Source organism: Botrytis byssoidea, assembly GCF_014898295.1.
Source record: "Botrytis byssoidea strain MUCL 94 chromosome Unknown BBYS_003, whole genome shotgun sequence".
Taxonomy (NCBI): Eukaryota; Fungi; Ascomycota; class Leotiomycetes; order Helotiales; family Sclerotiniaceae; genus Botrytis; species Botrytis byssoidea.
The window spans coordinates 999,688-1,015,933 of NW_024065844.1; the positions used below are offsets into that span (position 1 = coordinate 999,688).

The 16,246-nt window shown below is 43.3% G+C and overlaps 8 protein-coding genes across 8 annotated transcripts; 6 read left to right on the plus strand and 2 right to left on the minus strand.

Annotated features, from left to right (window-relative positions):
- Positions 1–464: 464 nt before the first annotated feature.
- On the plus strand, positions 465–963 carry EAE97_001748 (uncharacterized protein; the record flags this gene model as incomplete). The annotated part of the gene is made up of 2 exons (XM_038872259.1): positions 465–590; positions 652–963. The coding sequence occupies 2 exons, from the start codon at positions 465–467 to the stop codon at positions 961–963; spliced, it is 438 nt and encodes a 145-aa protein (XP_038736817.1).
- Positions 964–1,673: 710 nt separating this feature from the next.
- EAE97_001749 (uncharacterized protein) lies at positions 1,674–2,729 on the plus strand (the record flags this gene model as incomplete). Its single annotated transcript, XM_038872260.1, has 3 exons — positions 1,674–1,919; positions 2,066–2,124; positions 2,182–2,729. The coding sequence occupies 3 exons, from the start codon at positions 1,674–1,676 to the stop codon at positions 2,513–2,515; spliced, it is 639 nt and encodes a 212-aa protein (XP_038736818.1). The 3' UTR covers positions 2,516–2,729.
- Positions 2,730–3,000: 271 nt separating this feature from the next.
- Positions 3,001–3,839, plus strand: EAE97_001750 (uncharacterized protein; the record flags this gene model as incomplete). The annotated part of the gene is made up of 4 exons (XM_038872261.1): positions 3,001–3,012; positions 3,187–3,582; positions 3,663–3,749; positions 3,810–3,839. The coding sequence occupies 4 exons, from the start codon at positions 3,001–3,003 to the stop codon at positions 3,837–3,839; spliced, it is 525 nt and encodes a 174-aa protein (XP_038736819.1).
- Positions 3,840–4,186: 347 nt separating this feature from the next.
- Positions 4,187–5,362, minus strand: EAE97_001751 (uncharacterized protein; the record flags this gene model as incomplete). The annotated part of the gene is made up of 1 exon (XM_038872262.1): positions 4,187–5,362. One exon carries the CDS (start codon positions 5,360–5,362, stop codon positions 4,187–4,189), a length of 1,176 nt encoding a protein of 391 aa, XP_038736820.1.
- Positions 5,363–6,331: 969 nt separating this feature from the next.
- Positions 6,332–7,692, plus strand: EAE97_001752 (uncharacterized protein; the record flags this gene model as incomplete). Its single annotated transcript, XM_038872263.1, has 4 exons — positions 6,332–6,412; positions 6,473–6,829; positions 6,883–7,341; positions 7,396–7,692. The coding sequence occupies 4 exons, from the start codon at positions 6,332–6,334 to the stop codon at positions 7,690–7,692; spliced, it is 1,194 nt and encodes a 397-aa protein (XP_038736821.1).
- A 282-nt stretch (positions 7,693–7,974) lies between these two features.
- Positions 7,975–9,891, plus strand: EAE97_001753 (uncharacterized protein; the record flags this gene model as incomplete). Its single annotated transcript, XM_038872264.1, has 3 exons — positions 7,975–8,577; positions 8,637–9,268; positions 9,330–9,891. The coding sequence occupies 3 exons, from the start codon at positions 7,975–7,977 to the stop codon at positions 9,889–9,891; spliced, it is 1,797 nt and encodes a 598-aa protein (XP_038736822.1).
- Positions 9,892–10,476: 585 nt separating this feature from the next.
- On the minus strand, positions 10,477–14,666 carry EAE97_001754 (uncharacterized protein). The gene is made up of 7 exons (XM_038872265.1): positions 14,403–14,666; positions 14,213–14,350; positions 13,144–14,168; positions 12,313–12,846; positions 11,377–12,259; positions 11,023–11,325; positions 10,477–10,961 (listed from the first exon to the last, which is right to left on the minus strand). Exons 2-5 carry the CDS (start codon positions 14,241–14,243, stop codon positions 11,387–11,389), a joined length of 2,463 nt encoding a protein of 820 aa, XP_038736823.1. The 5' UTR covers positions 14,244–14,350; positions 14,403–14,666; the 3' UTR covers positions 10,477–10,961; positions 11,023–11,325; positions 11,377–11,386.
- A 503-nt stretch (positions 14,667–15,169) lies between these two features.
- EAE97_001755 (uncharacterized protein) lies at positions 15,170–16,069 on the plus strand (the record flags this gene model as incomplete). Its single annotated transcript, XM_038872266.1, has 2 exons — positions 15,170–15,449; positions 15,510–16,069. The coding sequence occupies 2 exons, from the start codon at positions 15,170–15,172 to the stop codon at positions 16,067–16,069; spliced, it is 840 nt and encodes a 279-aa protein (XP_038736824.1).
- Between the last annotated feature and the right edge of the window lie 177 nt (positions 16,070–16,246).

Here is a 16,246-nt window from a genome sequence, read left to right on the forward strand (position 1 = left end):
AGATGTGCAGAAAATTGCTCAAGAAGAGGCATATTGCAGCAAGAATAATTCAATTCAAGCCATAAAATACTCAAGCACTTGTTGTGTTTGTGTTGTGGTTGTTGTTTATGAGATGGAAGAAAGATGAAGAGATTGATTAGAAGAATTTTTTTATAAGTTTTTGAAGTTCCATTTGAAAAGCTTTGAACCCACCGAAAAGAACGCTAATTCCATCTGGTTCTAGCCTTTTCCCACATGTCCAAAAATGCGGCCGACTGATCACATGATCTGTAAATCTCTAGGGCCATTTCGCTTAGATCTTATGCCGCACTTTTTCGATTTTCGGATTTTTTGAAAGTAATCGACAACTAAACATCGACAAATCCTCGCCAACGACGCCCCGTACGTTTTCCTTAATTATCTACTCGATTCATTGAACTTCTAGAAATCAATCAACTAATACACTCATTTCAGAAGATTTCACAATGGGTGACGCAGATATCAAAGCATCTTCCTGGAGACTGGTTGAGGTCGGCCGTGTCGTCCTCGTAACTGGTGGACCACACGATGGCAAGCTTGCCGCGATCGTTGAGATCATCGACCACAAGCGCGTACGTACAATTGGTGAAGATTGGAGGGAAAGAGGAAGAAAACTAACATGTAAAAAAACAGGCTCTTATCGATGGCCCAGCAACCGACAAACTCGCAGCTGTCCCAAGACAAGCCATTTCCCTCGCCAATGTCGTCCTCACACCTCTCGTCCTCAAGGGTCTCCCAAGAGCCTCGCGCACTGGTGTTGTTCAAAAGGAGTGGGAGAAGGCCGGTATCGAGAAGTTGTGGCAACAAAGCCCATGGGCCCAGAAGCGTGAGAAGCAAGCCAAGAGAGCTGCTTTGACAGATTTCGAGCGATTTAAGGTTATGAGATTGAGGAAGAGAGCTGGATTCCAAGTCAAGGTTGCCAGGGCTAAGATCGCCGCGGCATAGATTTGGTAATGGAATATTTGGGAGCGCAAGCAAAACTACATAAGGGTTGATGGGTTCCTTTGCTCTTAACTGAGCTTTGTATCCTACGTCAATTTGACCGGCGTAATGAGCATATGGACTTCAAAAATACCTCCAAACCAATTCTCTCCAAGATCTGAATACTGGGCGTTATTTTGATTGTGATTTTGGTTCTGGAACTTTGATATATCCTCGACATGAGAGATGCGGAACCTATTCCTGCACAATGAATTAGGAGCCATTTTACTGCTTTATCGGACAATTCCAGATATTGATACTAATAATTCCACAACCATAAATGATATTGAATGCATCTTGACCCAGTCTGACGTCGTTTCAACAATTTGTACCCCCAGAATTGCCCCAGCCCAATTTCAGCCAGATGGAGTAGATACATTGATTACCTAATACTTAGCGAACTCTCACAACCCTAATTAATTGCAATGGTGACAACCTCATTATTTGATTCTCCAAGCCCATATCTAATATCATCGTCTTCTTGTAAAGTCAGGTTAGTGAATACCATTATGTTCACAATGTTCATCAGCCTTGTTGTGGTGGAGTTTTCCGCCGTACAAGGAAACTGCCCCCCAATTTCTTTAGCGCACGCACAAAATTTCGGAAACCCAAAACAACGACAATATCATCAAAATTTCTAACAACCCTTTGTACAGCCATAACCACCACCCAACATGTCGAACCCACGTATCGAAGAACTCCCAGATAACGAGGAGCCAACCAAGCAACAAGTTACCGCAGAGGATGAGGGATCCGACAGCTCTGACTCTGAGGCAGAGGGAGAGGAGGTAGCTGGTATCCCAGCAGGTTCCCAAGTCGCTTTCTCCCGCAACGAGAAGAAGGCACGCAAGTCAATTGCTAAGCTCGGTCTTACAAGAGTCCCTGGTATTACCAGAGTCACTTTGAGACGACCAAAGAACGTAAGCAACTTTTAGTTGGATTATTTACTCGCGATTTGTGAAGGAAGCTCTCGCGACTGAGCGCTGGTGCTTCACAGCGCGGGGTAGCTTTGGCAGCATTTGAGGATAACCTTAAGACTTCTTGCTGATCAATTCTCGGGTTATAGATCCTCTTTGTTATCAACCAGCCAGAGGTTTACAAGTCCCCAACCAGCAACACCTACATGTAAGGAACTTCTACCCCGCACTCCAAAAATACATTTTGGACTAACAATTTCTCCAGTGTTTTCGGTGAGGCTAAGATTGAGGACCTTAACTCCCAAGCTCAAGCTTCTGCTGCCGCACAATTGGCTGCTCAAGAATCCCACGATCACGCCGGTCACGATCACTCTGGCCATGACCACTCCCACGATCACGGAAAGGGCAAGGCTGTTGACACCGAGGAGAAGAAGGAAGAGGAAGAAGATGACACAGAGGAGGTCGATGCCACTGGACTCGAGGACAAGGATATTGAATTAGTCATGACTCAAGCCAGTGTTTCGCGCAACAAGGCTGTAAAGGCATTGAAGGAGAATGACAACGATATAGTCAATTCCATTATGGCTCTAAGCATATAGGTCTAAGCTTGCTTAGCTGGATCTTTGTGTATTGCTGTTCAGGATCGACTTCTATGAATGCGTGGCAACGGTATTACGTGGGCATACAGTCACACACGTCCCGAATGAGTTTGGGAGTGCTAAATAGTAAAACTCCAATTTAAGCCATGTCACCTTCATATACATAGATTTCTACTTATACTCACCAATTTGAAATGTGATGTTGTGATGTTGCGACAATGTGAAATCTTTTCAAAAAATTTTCCACCTAAACAAACGTCTGATACATATACAAGTTCAGGAAAATAACAATTAAAATGAAAAACAAAAACAAAAACGAGATTCTGTTTAATACTGATAAATTAAGAGATCTTTCACCAGGCTGAATGTTGTGGTAGTATCACGTGATATTGTATTTTCTAGCTCGAACCGAGACTTGCAGCTTTTTGACGACGAATTCAACACATCTCAGTTCTCCACTCCCTAATCATATTAACACCTTCACAATGGCAGCCGGAGTAAGTTAATTTTCCTAATTGAACTCAAACTGCCGTCAGCAGAACTTTATCCCCCAGAACTCGCTGTCGTGCAGACTTTGCACCCCTCCGAAGAATTCCGAAGACTTCTGCCCCGACTTCCCACCCCTCGCCCTTAATAAGTCTGGATTATCACTAACCATTCTACCTTCCCAGCGCAGCGCAGCCCTCAAACTCGACTGGGCCAAAGTTTCCCAATCCCTCGGACTCAAGGGAGCCACCGCGACCTCCCTCCAAGCCTTCAAGAAGCGCAACGAAGATGCCCGTCGCCGCGTTCAAGCTCTCTCTGAGCAACCAACCAAAGTAGACTTCGCACACTACAAGTCGATTCTCAAGAACACCGCCGTTGTCGACGAAATTGAGAAGCACTTCTCTACATTCAAGCCAGCCACATATGATGTAGCCAGACAAATCAAGGCAATCGAGACTTTCGAAGCCCAAGCTATCAAGAATGCAGAGGAGACCAAGGGTAGAGTTGACTTGGAGTTGAAGGATTTGGAGAAGACATTGAAGAACATCGAAGAGGCTAGGCCATTTGAGGATTTGACTGTGGTATGTATCAACTCTAGGAAAGGATTTGGAAAGTCAAAGGAAAGAAATGGGATTGGCTAATGTGTGATGTGTGTCTATAGGATGAAGTTGCTGCTGCTCGCCCAGACATTGATGAGAAGACTGCTCAACTCGTTTCCAAGGGTCGCTGGGGTGTTCCAGGTTACAAGGTACGTTTGAAGTTGCATAGTTCTGTTTCTTGAATGATACGGCTGCTAATATGTTTACAGGAGAAATTCGGCGATCTTTCTATGCTTTAGATGGAACAGATTCGACTTTCCGTTTTCTTTGTTACCCGCACTATTGTAGATAGGGACCGGTGATTGAAGAAGCAAGATCATGGTGGTTAATCGTTTAAGTGCCAAGTTGGCCAATCATGAAACTGTTTCCTCAATCTCTTGAAGATCTGATGAATTTTATTGTTTTGATTGAATGCTGTTACAAAAAGTCGTCAAAGTAAACCTGTAAGGTGTTGGAACTGCATGTATATCTTATTCATCACTCTTGGAGTCATGAGAAATGAGAATTGAAAAAGCAAAGTATCAGTGTCATTAAATGTACGAGCGTTTCATAACCGAGTTAAGATATCCACGAATATTGAGAAACCCTATTCAAACCTTCTCCTCAAAGGTTGGCCTCCACACTCCATTCCACCCAATCTTTCTGTGTCTGAAGATTTGGTGTCAGCTCCCCCCAGTCCATCCAGAACCCACTTCGCCCCTTTAACCAGTTCCATTTCGGTCTTCTGAGCTTCTCCTAATACCATCCCCTTCAACCAAAACGTATGGGGCCACCCATATTCTACTCGAATTTTCACGCTATGACCTCTCTCCTTCAACCCAAGCGCAAGACACAACCCGTCAGAATAATATATGTCGTTAGTACAAAGCTGTATGAACCATTTTGTATTGATGTCTTCTTGATCGCTTCCAACAGGTTTGGATGCCTCAGTGAGCCTCGGCATCTCCGTCAACATCTCCAAAGGCATCTTGTACCCCTTGACTCTGTTTTCTCTCGTCACAGCCGGTTTGTTTAATATCTCTGTATAGAACTCCTCTTTCATACTCGTGTGTATACTTTTCCATTTTTCTGGGATACTTGTCCCGTTATCCGTAGCATCACACGTTACTGGACATCTCAAAATAACTCCTAGTATCCGTTTTCCTTCTCTCTCAATCCCGTCTCCCTTTTGAAGGAAAGTCAAAGCGACGATAGCCGCCAGTTGTCCCCCACTCGAACTTCCCACGAGAACGAATTTTCGGGATGGGAATTCAGTGCAGAGATGGGTGAAAGCGGACAGCGCATCGGAGACAGCATCATCGGCAGTGAAAGCGGGGAGTAGGCGGTAGGATATTGACAGGAGTGGGACGGAAAGAGACAGGGATAGTTGGCGACATGTTAGATCTTCGGAATCGAGATCACCAACGTAAAGACCACCGCCGTGGAAATAGATGATTAGTGGTTGAGAATCTGAATTGGGAACAGAGGCGGAGTTGGTGGCGGAAGTGGGAGTGTAGAGGCGAGTAGGGATCTTGTGGCCGGATGGTGAAGGGATAGAAGCATTGGTTATGAGGATGTTCTGAGTTAGGTGAACAAGAGAAGTGCGGAGAAGACTGGTGTTTTGATTGATGCAATTTTGACTGTATACAGATTTGCGGACATCAGGGGATGTGGAGGTACTAGGCGCTGGGAGATGAGGAATATGTGATTCCCAGGCTGGATTAAGTGGAGGAGGATGGGTCAGGATGAGGGGGTGAGTGCTGGAGTCAGGGGTAGAAGACATTGGGGTTCAATCGTTTGATTGTTCGATTGCTGCTTAGTGTTATTGTCTCAAGTAATGATTTTAAGTTAAGGGAATCTTCAACTAAATAAATAGGGTGTGAGTTATTGGTCATTTGGGTTTAGCCTAGCATTCAAAGTTGACCGTTAGAAGACTGGTGACGGAAGAACTATCGACCTCGCTTGAAGATTAATGATTCATGTAATACAAAGATGATTCTGCGAACTAAAATATTTTGAAAGCCAGATAATTTTCCGGTGGATGAATGATAGGGTGCACAAGGCGTGCGAGGTATGATGGCGTTCTGTACGATGTAGGCTACCGCACACTTATGTATGCAGGGTCTTTAGCGTAGCTTTCCCGAGGCGGGGTATTTTGTGTTCCTCGTACTGAGAACTTGAACTTAGCTTGAGCAACATGCATTTCCAGTGTGAGAATCGATACTGGAGGTGATGCTTGGGGCTTTGCTTTCTCTACTCGATCGTGCCTTGTTCTCGTTGTCTAATCGCCGAACAACACTTCTTCCAATATCGACATCATGATTGTTCTAGGTTAGCCGATGAATGTTCTTGGAGTCGTCCCAGTCCCGGGATGATGGTATAAGCGATGACGATGGATATTTCGTCCTCTTTAACCCTTTGTCGCCAAAGTCACTATTGACATGCCCTTTATACCGGGCTTCAAAAGATGTTTATCACTCTCGTCTCAAGCCCACTCGTAGATGATTATGTTTGACTCTCACCGCCATCGACAAACCGGCATAATGAAAGCGGTGAGTTGCAAAATAAAAAATGATTGGTCTCGTCTTTCATTCACTATGTAAATTGCACTACTTTTATACTTTCACGATTTAGTGAATCTTGTTGTGTTTATTTCTTGCCGGACCATAAATATGTGCCAGTGATACACCATTGCACCTAACATCAGGATTCATGCTGGACTACATGGAGCATAGGTGCATCCCATCAAATCATGGCTGGAACACCGATCAAAGTTCCGGGAAAAAATACTCGTGACTCCAGCAAATCTGCTGTTCTGGCCAGAAAGATCATGGTATGGACTCTCATGATAAAATAAACATATCGAACTAGCTTAATTGACTTCAAATCCTAGAAACGACCACCTGGGAGGCCTCTCAAGAAGAAATCCTCAAAGGTCGCATCACAAACGTCAAAGTCTTTCACTTCTATTCTTCGGGAGTCAAAAGTCCGCACTTTGAAGAACATCAAATCGAGACGTAAGATGTCGGAACTTGAGAAGTTGCCAACGGAGATACTCGAGCAGATTTTCTTCGGCTGCTGGAACTTGAGTTTGCCAGCATGTAGTCCAGTCATAGGAGGAAAACTAAGTAGTGTTGCTGTCTATAACAAGATTATTATTGCTGCTTTTGATCCACTTTGGGATAAATGGTATGGGCAACTGTTGGATCCAAGTTTGGACTTGGACTATAGTGGCAATAGCAGTTTACAGGTAGGCCTAGATATCATTGCTAGACCAGGAATTTACTGACGATATGAACTTAGTCTACTATCTTGAAATTTCGCTGGGCAAAATTGCCAATGCTTCTCCAGGGGCAAGACTTATGGGTCCAGAAATACGCACTAGAACGTCCATTTCCGCTTGCTCTTGGGATGGTTGCGTTTCACCATGGGGACAATTTAGAAGGTATTGACCCTAAGAATGCCTCGTCGGCTGACTTGCTTGAGTACGATTTTGACAAGTATCGCAATGCCTTTCAAAGAATGAATGTCTCTTATACAACGGGTGCCTCCGAAACAATGGATTCAACATTGCCAGGTTTGGTTGAGAAAAGAGAACAAATATTCGACCTGGGTATTCGCAATTATGCGAATGTTGCTAGAGGTACCGAGATACCCCATACACTGTTAATGGGCCCATGGGATGAGGAAGCCGTCAAGTTCTTATTTTGGTTAGTTATGGGAGGAGCACGTATTGATTGGCTCGCGTCAACGAGCGGAGAGGTATTACTCCCCTGAAAACGAGTTGTGTCAAGGTAATGGCTAACAGAAATCTAGGCAGCTATTATCGGTTATAAAAAAGCTGTTCGAGAGTGTAGAATCGAGGTCATGCACCTCTTACTGTATGCTGGCGTCAATCATAAGCTTGATGAAGACATTTTTCAATATTCTCTCGAGAATGCTGATCCAAACAGGCATTTTATGACCATGCTTCTGATGATTGACCTTCCGTATCAAGACCCTTATCCTTGGATCATTGAAGAGATTTTCCGCTTCAGAAGTAGTCATGAGCATGAGAATGATAACAAGAAGGTTAGGTTGATCGAGGATTTCCTTACGGTATTCAATGTTTGATTGCTTAAGGTTAGGCGTTAAGTCTAGATTTGATAGCCAAATGCCTTCCAATACCTAAATTATTATGCGATTTTCAAAAGCTTTATGATGCAGATTCAAATTCGAAAATCAAGAAGTAGAAGATAAATAATTCACGTGATCGTGGTAATACTTAGATCTGCATATTTGTATTGTCCAAGCTTTTTTTTGATAGAAATATATTTACGCCATCAACGGTTCAAAATAAGGCTCATGAAGCAGCAAGTGATTCGTAAACGGTCGGATTAGCTCTTTTCAGCTGCTATGCGGTCACATATACATAACCATGTACCATCAGCATCTTTATTGAGATTCCTGCGGGCACAATCTGAAGGCGTTTGTTTTTTCAGTTCCAACCCAAGACAAGGTTATTCTTTGGATCATGCCCCTCATGTTCCAGCTTCTAGCCTAGGATACAATTATCCTTCGAGGTCATGTCGGAGACCACTTTCAACTTCACTACAGCGTAGAGCGACCGTTGAAGCTGGGTTACAAAATCCGAAATTTCTGGGATCGCGATTGGCCACCTCGGATTCTTCTTCAAATGACACTCAACCCAAACGGGTAACTCTATCGAGCAAGAAATCTGCGACTCAAGATCGCTCACAGATAAGTCGCGGAATATTCACGGGCGCAAGAAAATGGCCATTCAAGCTTTGGTCCTCGAAAAGGGATGGAAAACCTTTACAACCGGACGATTTACCACATCTCAGTGAGGATGGAAGAGAAATAGATGTGTTTAGTCTGGGACGATCCGTATCTGTAAAGGCTGCCAGTGAGCCTCGACTACGATGCACAGAATTAGATGAGAATGGGAATGTGGTTCTGGTGAATGGGGAGTTCAAGAAGAGCGAGCTTATTGCTAAGGTGGGACAGGGCATCTTTCTTCCCAGACAGTTTGAGAGTGCCAATACTAATTTGTATAGTATGGATTGCTTCCTCGAGATCTTCGAAAAATCGACTCGAGTACGCTTCCGCATATCCTCGTTCGTCCTTCAGCTATCCTCATCAACCTCCTCCATCTTCGAGTCCTCATAAAGTCAAACAGAGTCTTGATTTTCGACGCTTATGGCTCTACTGATACTTATACACAATCGCTTTTCATGTATGATTTAGAAGGAAAGCTCAGCCAAAAGCAAAATTCTGTATCTGCCGGTGCCCTTCCATACGAATTTCGCGCCCTCGAAGCTGTTCTCATCTCGGTCACATCTGGCTTGGAAAAGGAATTTGAAACGGTTCGAGAACCAGTCGTTAGGGTTCTGAAGGAGCTAGAAGAGGATATCGATCGAGACAAGCTCCGCTACCTCCTTATTTATTCCAAGAAACTCGGCACATTCGAACAGAAGGCGAAATTGGTCAGGGACTCGATTGATGAGTTATTGGAGGCAGATGACGATCTAGCTGCTATGTATCTTACCGAAAAAGACCATGATCTGAAGAGAGGGGAGGATGATCATACGGAAGTTGAAATGTTGTTGGAATCTTACCACAAGCTTTGCGACGAAATTGTCCAAGAATCTGGAAATTTAGTTTCTAACATCAGGAACACTGAAGAAATGTATGATTATAGAGCGCCTAACCCCCTCCCGTTATACAAGTACTAATCTAAAGATCTACAGTGTTAAAGCTATCCTCGATGCCAATCGCAACTCCCTCATGCTTCTCGAGCTCAAAATATCGATTGGAACGCTCGGTATGGGTTCCGGCGCATTCATCGCTGCTCTGTACGGCATGAACTTGAAGAACCATATCGAAGAATCCGACCTTGGTTTCTTAGGCGTGTCAGGCTGGTGTGGAATCTTCGCCGCCATCGTCTGGTTCTACGGAATCTCCAAACTCAAGAAAGTTCAACGCGTCAGTATGTGGGGAGAAAGTGGAATGCGCGGTCGCAATTGGAGAGTTGCGGAAGATGAGACGAAGGCTCTAGAAATGGATAAGGGAAGGAGAGATAGGGGAAGAAGATTGAAAGAGGAGAGGGGAAGTGCTATGGAAGAGGTTAGGGCGAAGGTGATGGAACAGAGAAAATCTATTCATGAGAGTGCACAGGCTGCTGGGAATGCGGAAAAGAGGGCAAGGGAGATGGCGGCTAGAAGTGCCGGACACGGGCATGGGCACGGTCATAGTCATGGTCATGGTTATGGGCATGCGAAAAGGGGATTAGACACCGCTACTGATACTTAGATATAGGATTCCTCTAGAGGACAGTTGGGAGGGCGAGAGTATATTTTGATATGGCGTCATGGATATGTGTGTACGAATATGAATGAGTATATGTATGAAAAAGGAGTCGGGCGTTTCTCACTAGCAAAAGTCTTAAAAGAACGTGGCGAGGAGCTTTTGATAATGGTCTAGCTGTACTTTACTGAGATTAGATAGATGGGTGAGGTTTGAGATTTGGATGGGGACTCCTCTCTCGGAAAGATTTGATTGGGATGTTTGTTAATGAGATACCTCACTTCTCTTTGTTTACCTACTTAAAGTTCTTTCTTTCCTTCATTTGGTTGGTTGATTGATTCGATGGTGATTCATTTGCGTGAAATGTGAAATTAATTAATGGAGAATTGGATGAAATGAGGGATAGATCATGTGAATGTATGTGTAGGTATGTAGCAATGTGAAAAGCATGCCAAAAATACGAAAATGTTGGTCGCCTGATAGCGCGCTGTTGTATCTTCATAAGTAATGCATCAAGAAGGTTGAGTATCCTCATATTCATTAAATACTCATTGCTACCTGCCTCTGTAGCTTTCATACGCAATCCCACCTCATCCATACATGTAACATTGAATCTTACTCCTCATCACCGATGTTTATATCTCCCGTATATAACAGCAGACGAGAAAGCCAGCTATCTCCTCATATTTGTCTACACATTGGGAGTTTCTGATATCTCAACTTCCCTTCACCCATTGGATTGAACCTCCAAAAAGAATCGATTTGGAAACGTCCGAAAGGAAGCACAGATCGGCCAGTCTCTAGTAGCTTTTTAAACCCATCTTAATGGATATACTGGGATCAACTCCTCGCGTTCTTTGTGTAGTGGATGCGTATCTCCTGGCCCTTCTACCTGCGAGTTTTCTTTCAGATCTTCCATTTCTCCAGATACATGTTGACTTCTCAGATATTTCCAGATCATCCATCTGGATTGATGAAAATAAAGTATAGAACTTTAACCACAAATGGGAGCTCACTGCGGTGACCTCGTGCTGAATAAAAGGTTGTTTGAACTTTCATAAGTTGTTGATCGCAGACTGATGGGTCAGATACAGAACTTTTGGAAACCAGGTTTTCGCGGGGTATCGGCATTACTACCTCTCTTGGACTTCAACGGGTTGAAAACTTAGGTGCTTTTCTTTCTTTCAGATTGTATCTCGTCCAGTAAGTCTTATCATTGCTCGGCTAAAGCGAGAGAGACTCGGCTTTGAGGGCGGCGTAATTGACGCTTGAGAAAGCAGAGAGAGTGGGCAAAGAATGCTAGAAATGAAATCGGAAATTGGGCGGGGTAATTTGAGGTGGAAGCAATTTCGAGGATGCCCGACATCTAGCGTCGCATCTAACGTCAGTATTCCCGAGGCTTTCATAAGATAGTTTGATACCCTCTCACTTGGGAGCTCACTTCAACGTGTTAATGACTGTAATACTGACATTTGTATTCCATTAACTTACTCAAAACGCTCTATCTCTCTGGAAGAAGGGGCTTTGATGTTTCACGGCCGTTGTGCGCTTGGTTAACGGTGTTCGTCATAGCCTCGTCGCTTACCCTTTTCCACTCAGCCTCCACTAGTCCCCATTTCTCTTCCGCATCAGTATACGCTTTTGAGCTGTGTCCATAATCCTTGACAATTTGTAATAAATTCTTCGTATAGTTGCATCGAGCTAGATCCCAATCGGCGCGAAGTTGGCTACATGTTTCTAAAGTAAAGGCTTTGGGAAGATATGGTTCGGGTAGGATAGTGAGTATTACAGATTCGTCGTGGGGTTCTGCGAGAGGACCCCCATTGTCTTCGAACAGCCTCTTCAGATAATTACCAGATTTATTGATACCTTGTAACTTCCACTGGGATTGATTGATCGCTGATTGAGCATTTTGGTAATCTTCGACACTTGGCGCTCCGATTCCAGCCGATGAGAACGCAAGTTGAGAAGACCAGTCTTGAATTAGCGGATCGTGTGTGCCGGAACTCACAGAGAATAACCGAATTGCAATGTGTAAATATTGTGCAGAACTCGACTTCTCAATTCTCGATGTCTCGTTGTGGTCATTAGAGGATAATAATACTAATGCTTGTCGAACAACCCCCTGAATACAAAGACTGTAGAAAGCTGACAGCCACCAGAATCGGTTTCGCATGTTTTCTTTCAGAAAGATAACTCGAGATAGTTCATCCAGGTACTGTTCTATTTGTAATTCAAGATCCCGTATGCAATCGACCTTACAAACAGATGATTCACATGCTTCATGCGAATTCTCGAAGCCCCCTAATGTGTAGATGTGCAGAGCTTCGACGCAAGTGCGAAGACAGGTGAGTGAGTAAGCAATTAGTTGATTCTGCAAATTCATATGAGCTAGAGTCATAAGGAATGTATAATGCTAGTACTTACACTTTCAAAACTTGCCTGATATATAGCTGCAGAATGTAAAAGTAATATAAAATCTTCTATGGTCCCATTGTGTGATTTTATCCAGGGATGAAGTGCTTTTTCTGCACTTTCACAATTGAGAAATCCCCAAAGTATGGTCAAAATGCAGTCATCAAGCGGCTCCAATACAGCTGGTGCAGTATCTTTGAATCTTGCTAACAAGGATGATCTGTTTCGTTGTAGATCAACGGCTAGCGGCCTACTACTTGCCAAATTTTGAAGAAATTGACCAACTTTCGTGGGGCGTGAAGCGTTCATAATCTCGGGACGTAAATCATTTTTGCGACGTTTGGATATCTCGATGCGACATTGGTTCGCAGAAAGCCATGGCTTGTATATTTCCGATGTAGATGCATCCCGTGTTTGAATGGCTGTTTCGGAACACAATGATATCGGGAGCATTTTCTTTTTGATATCGCCACGTTTGCATCCAACACTGTGCCACGGTCCACCCTGCTTCCCTTTACATTGAATGCAACAGTTTTGTGCATCGCACTTTGAAATGTTAGCTACTTCTTCTAGATACCTACTTTGAGTAAATATCGAACAAATTTTGATGAATAGGAGAGCCATGCACAGTAATAAGAAACCAAACGTCAAAGAAAAATGACCTTCACATTTTTCCAGTGTTGCGACACACATCTCAAGATAACAGTACCCGTTATCATTCATGGGAATGGTAGCTTTGAAGATTGACCAAGCAACCCTGATGAATATGAAGGAAAACAATACCAAATCGTATTACAGAAAATTATTCTCTGAAGTGAAGGGAATTTAGATCGGTGGACTTACTGGCTTTCGTAAGAACTTACAGCGCCAACAAGCTCCTATAGCTTTTACAGCATTGGCTTTGGCACGTGTGGCGGAGTCCAAAGGGCCCATACGATGAGGTGAAGATCCATAGGTAGTTTGCATACTCGAACAACCGGGCGTCGAACTAAAAACCCCTTCTTGAAAGCTTGATGGTGTATTGCCAAGGCTAGAGTCGCTTCGATTCAGAATAGGTTTGACAACAATGTCGATTCCTTGTGACTGTGAATTCTTTGATGGCACACTGTGGACTGGCTCTACAGGACTAAGAGGTCGAGGTGTTGGTATGTCTAGTACTGCCACAGAAGCTGAAGGTGTGTCTCTCCATGCTGGTATATCGGTTATAGAGTTCTGAATTCCGCTAGTGACCGGAGTATCTATTACCAATTGAAGACTTTCGCTTGATTCATGTGCGTTCTCAAAAATACTATTGTCGAGCCGAGTATCATCCAGCATGTTGGTGTCTGGGTCAAAGTGATCTTGGTCCACAATATTTACCAGATCAAACCAATCTGGCAGGTTCTCGTCGCCATTATACTCGATCTGAAAGTTTGTAGAAGTACCAAAGGTGTTGTTGTCCAGGTCCAAATCATTCAATTGCATGTTGGCGGACCGCTCATCTGAAAGTCCCATATCTTGCGCAAATGCATCGAAATCACCCGAGAATTCAGGTAGTGGTGCTAAGAAATCTTGGTATGCAGAGATACTCACATCCATGTTTGAGTCTCCGGTATCAATTATCAAGTCATGATAAAACGATCCTTGCAAATCAGTCTGATAATTGTACAGGTCGGATACCTCCAAAGTATGAAGAGATGAGTTCCGAGTGATAGTGGCTTTGCGAGTATCATATGCATAGCGAAATCGAAAGTCCAGCCGTTTGGACAGACATCGAGCAGTCTCGACTTGAGAATCTTCTCGTACATCAATGACTATTTCATCCGCCGAGCCTTTTCTGAAGGTAATCAATTGTATATAAATAGAAAGATTTGATTTGTTATTCAGATCTACGAGAATTAGCATATATAATTGGTCGTTCCAGTAGATTTACCAATTCCTGTGGTATCTAAGAAGTCATCCATGATGAGGACGAATGATCGAGAGAGGCAGCTCGTATCTCATGAATATCGGTCACGTGAGTGCAAAAGCTCCTCAAGAGAAGAGTGAGCGTTCTTTCTATTGAGGTGTTCTAAATCAATGACATTAATGATAATTGACTGTCGATAGAAATAATCACTGACATGGAATCGGCAAGGGTGATTCTATTCGAGTCTTGAAGCGTATGACATAAGAAAGCTATGGTGCTTGCTCTCCTTCGGTTGTTTGATCTTCCTGAGGACCGCTTTGTTAAAGATCTCACTAAACAATAAGAAACAAGATATTCAAGATAGATAATAAGTTTTTCAGTGGGTGTATGTATGTGAGAAGATGTTATGTTAGACTGATTAAATTATTTTGATATGGACGTTTTCAATTCCGTGGGATTTTAGGTCGGGATTCAGATGTCAGCCCAAGGCAAGAAAGCGAAGGCGGTCCTAGAAATATATATACCATCCTGAAATATAATTGGGCATCGCATAGCTTCGGATGTGAGTGATAGGTATACGATATCAAGTAATAGAAACACACTGTCCATGGCGACACCAGATGGAAAAGAGGTGTGGGTTTAGTAATTAGGTAGGGGTGTTTTTAAATAGAACTTCATAAAGACCGCCTTCTTCTAATTCAGCCCTACAGAAAGAAACAAAATCACCTTCGGACCACCCCGCGTTCGGGTCAGCCGCCACACCTTGCAGATGTAATACGTCGATAAGTTCAAAGTCGGTGATGAGGCCGCTTGCGAATATCTAACCTCTAAACAGAAGACCGCCTCCAGTCTACAGGCCACTGTCCGTTTGTGAGAGAGGTAAGATGGCTATAAAAGCAGCCCATTGTGCATAATATCTTCCTACTTTTACTTATTCTTTGCAACTTTCAACCAAATTACTCTCGAACAACCTGCGTATCAATGGAGATGACACAATTTCAGAGATTGCCTTGCCATTATTGCAAATATAATCCAAACTCACCGCGGTTCGACCAAGCGTCTCCAAACCCTAAATGTCCTCAAGGTCGACAAGAAGACTCCAGAAGAGAAGAGCCAATATCGAATTTTATCTTCCCGTTACATACCAGCGATTATAAAATAAATTCTGATCATGAGCTGTTCTCATCCCTTGATAATGTGAGCTGCTCTATGAACCATTGTTGCAGGAATCGAAGTTCCAATGCCAAAACGAGTGATTACAGTATGATGCCATGCCTTATATTGATTTACTGATAATTTACTGATCCCTGTGCATCAATAGATGATTATAATATTGGACAAGTTCAAGAATCAACATCGAGATCTTTCTCAGGAATAATCGACGTGTCGACTAATCTCGACGATAGACTCAACTTCGTGGACTTCGAGCTTTTTGATTCTCAATGCGAGCAATGCGATGAATTTCATGAAATCTGGCTTGATCCTTCCATATCTATTGATAGCTCGAAGCTAGATCTCGATAATTGCCAGAGCTACAAAAGCTTCGATACATTTGATACACCGAGAAGTTCTGAAATCAGCTTGTATCACGGAGACTTTTGTTCACCTCCTCCAAACTCTGTTACTAGCTCTTGGAATGTGAGCAGTGAATCCATGACTTCACTTCCCACGAATTATCCAGGAGACTATCTCGAAGTTTCAAATTCTGATTTCGTAGTCGGTGTTGGTCAGTGGATGTGTGAAACGACGGTCGAGTCGAATGATCTAGAAGATGAATCCAAGATTCTCCGAAATACAAACAACAATACCAACTCCAGAACTAATAAAGCAATCGACGAAACACCAGATTCCTTCGAGCTCATTTTCTATGGCGTCGAATGACAAAGGTAGCAGACATGGGATGTAGCCAGCCTACATTTGGCTTTGATAGACCAATCAAAAACTGGCTCTCATTCATCAAATCAAGCCCCTTTTGAAACAATTTGTAAATCAGATGTATAACGATAAGCGAACTATGAGCTCTAAACAATACACCTGATTCAACGACTCGTTTCTTTA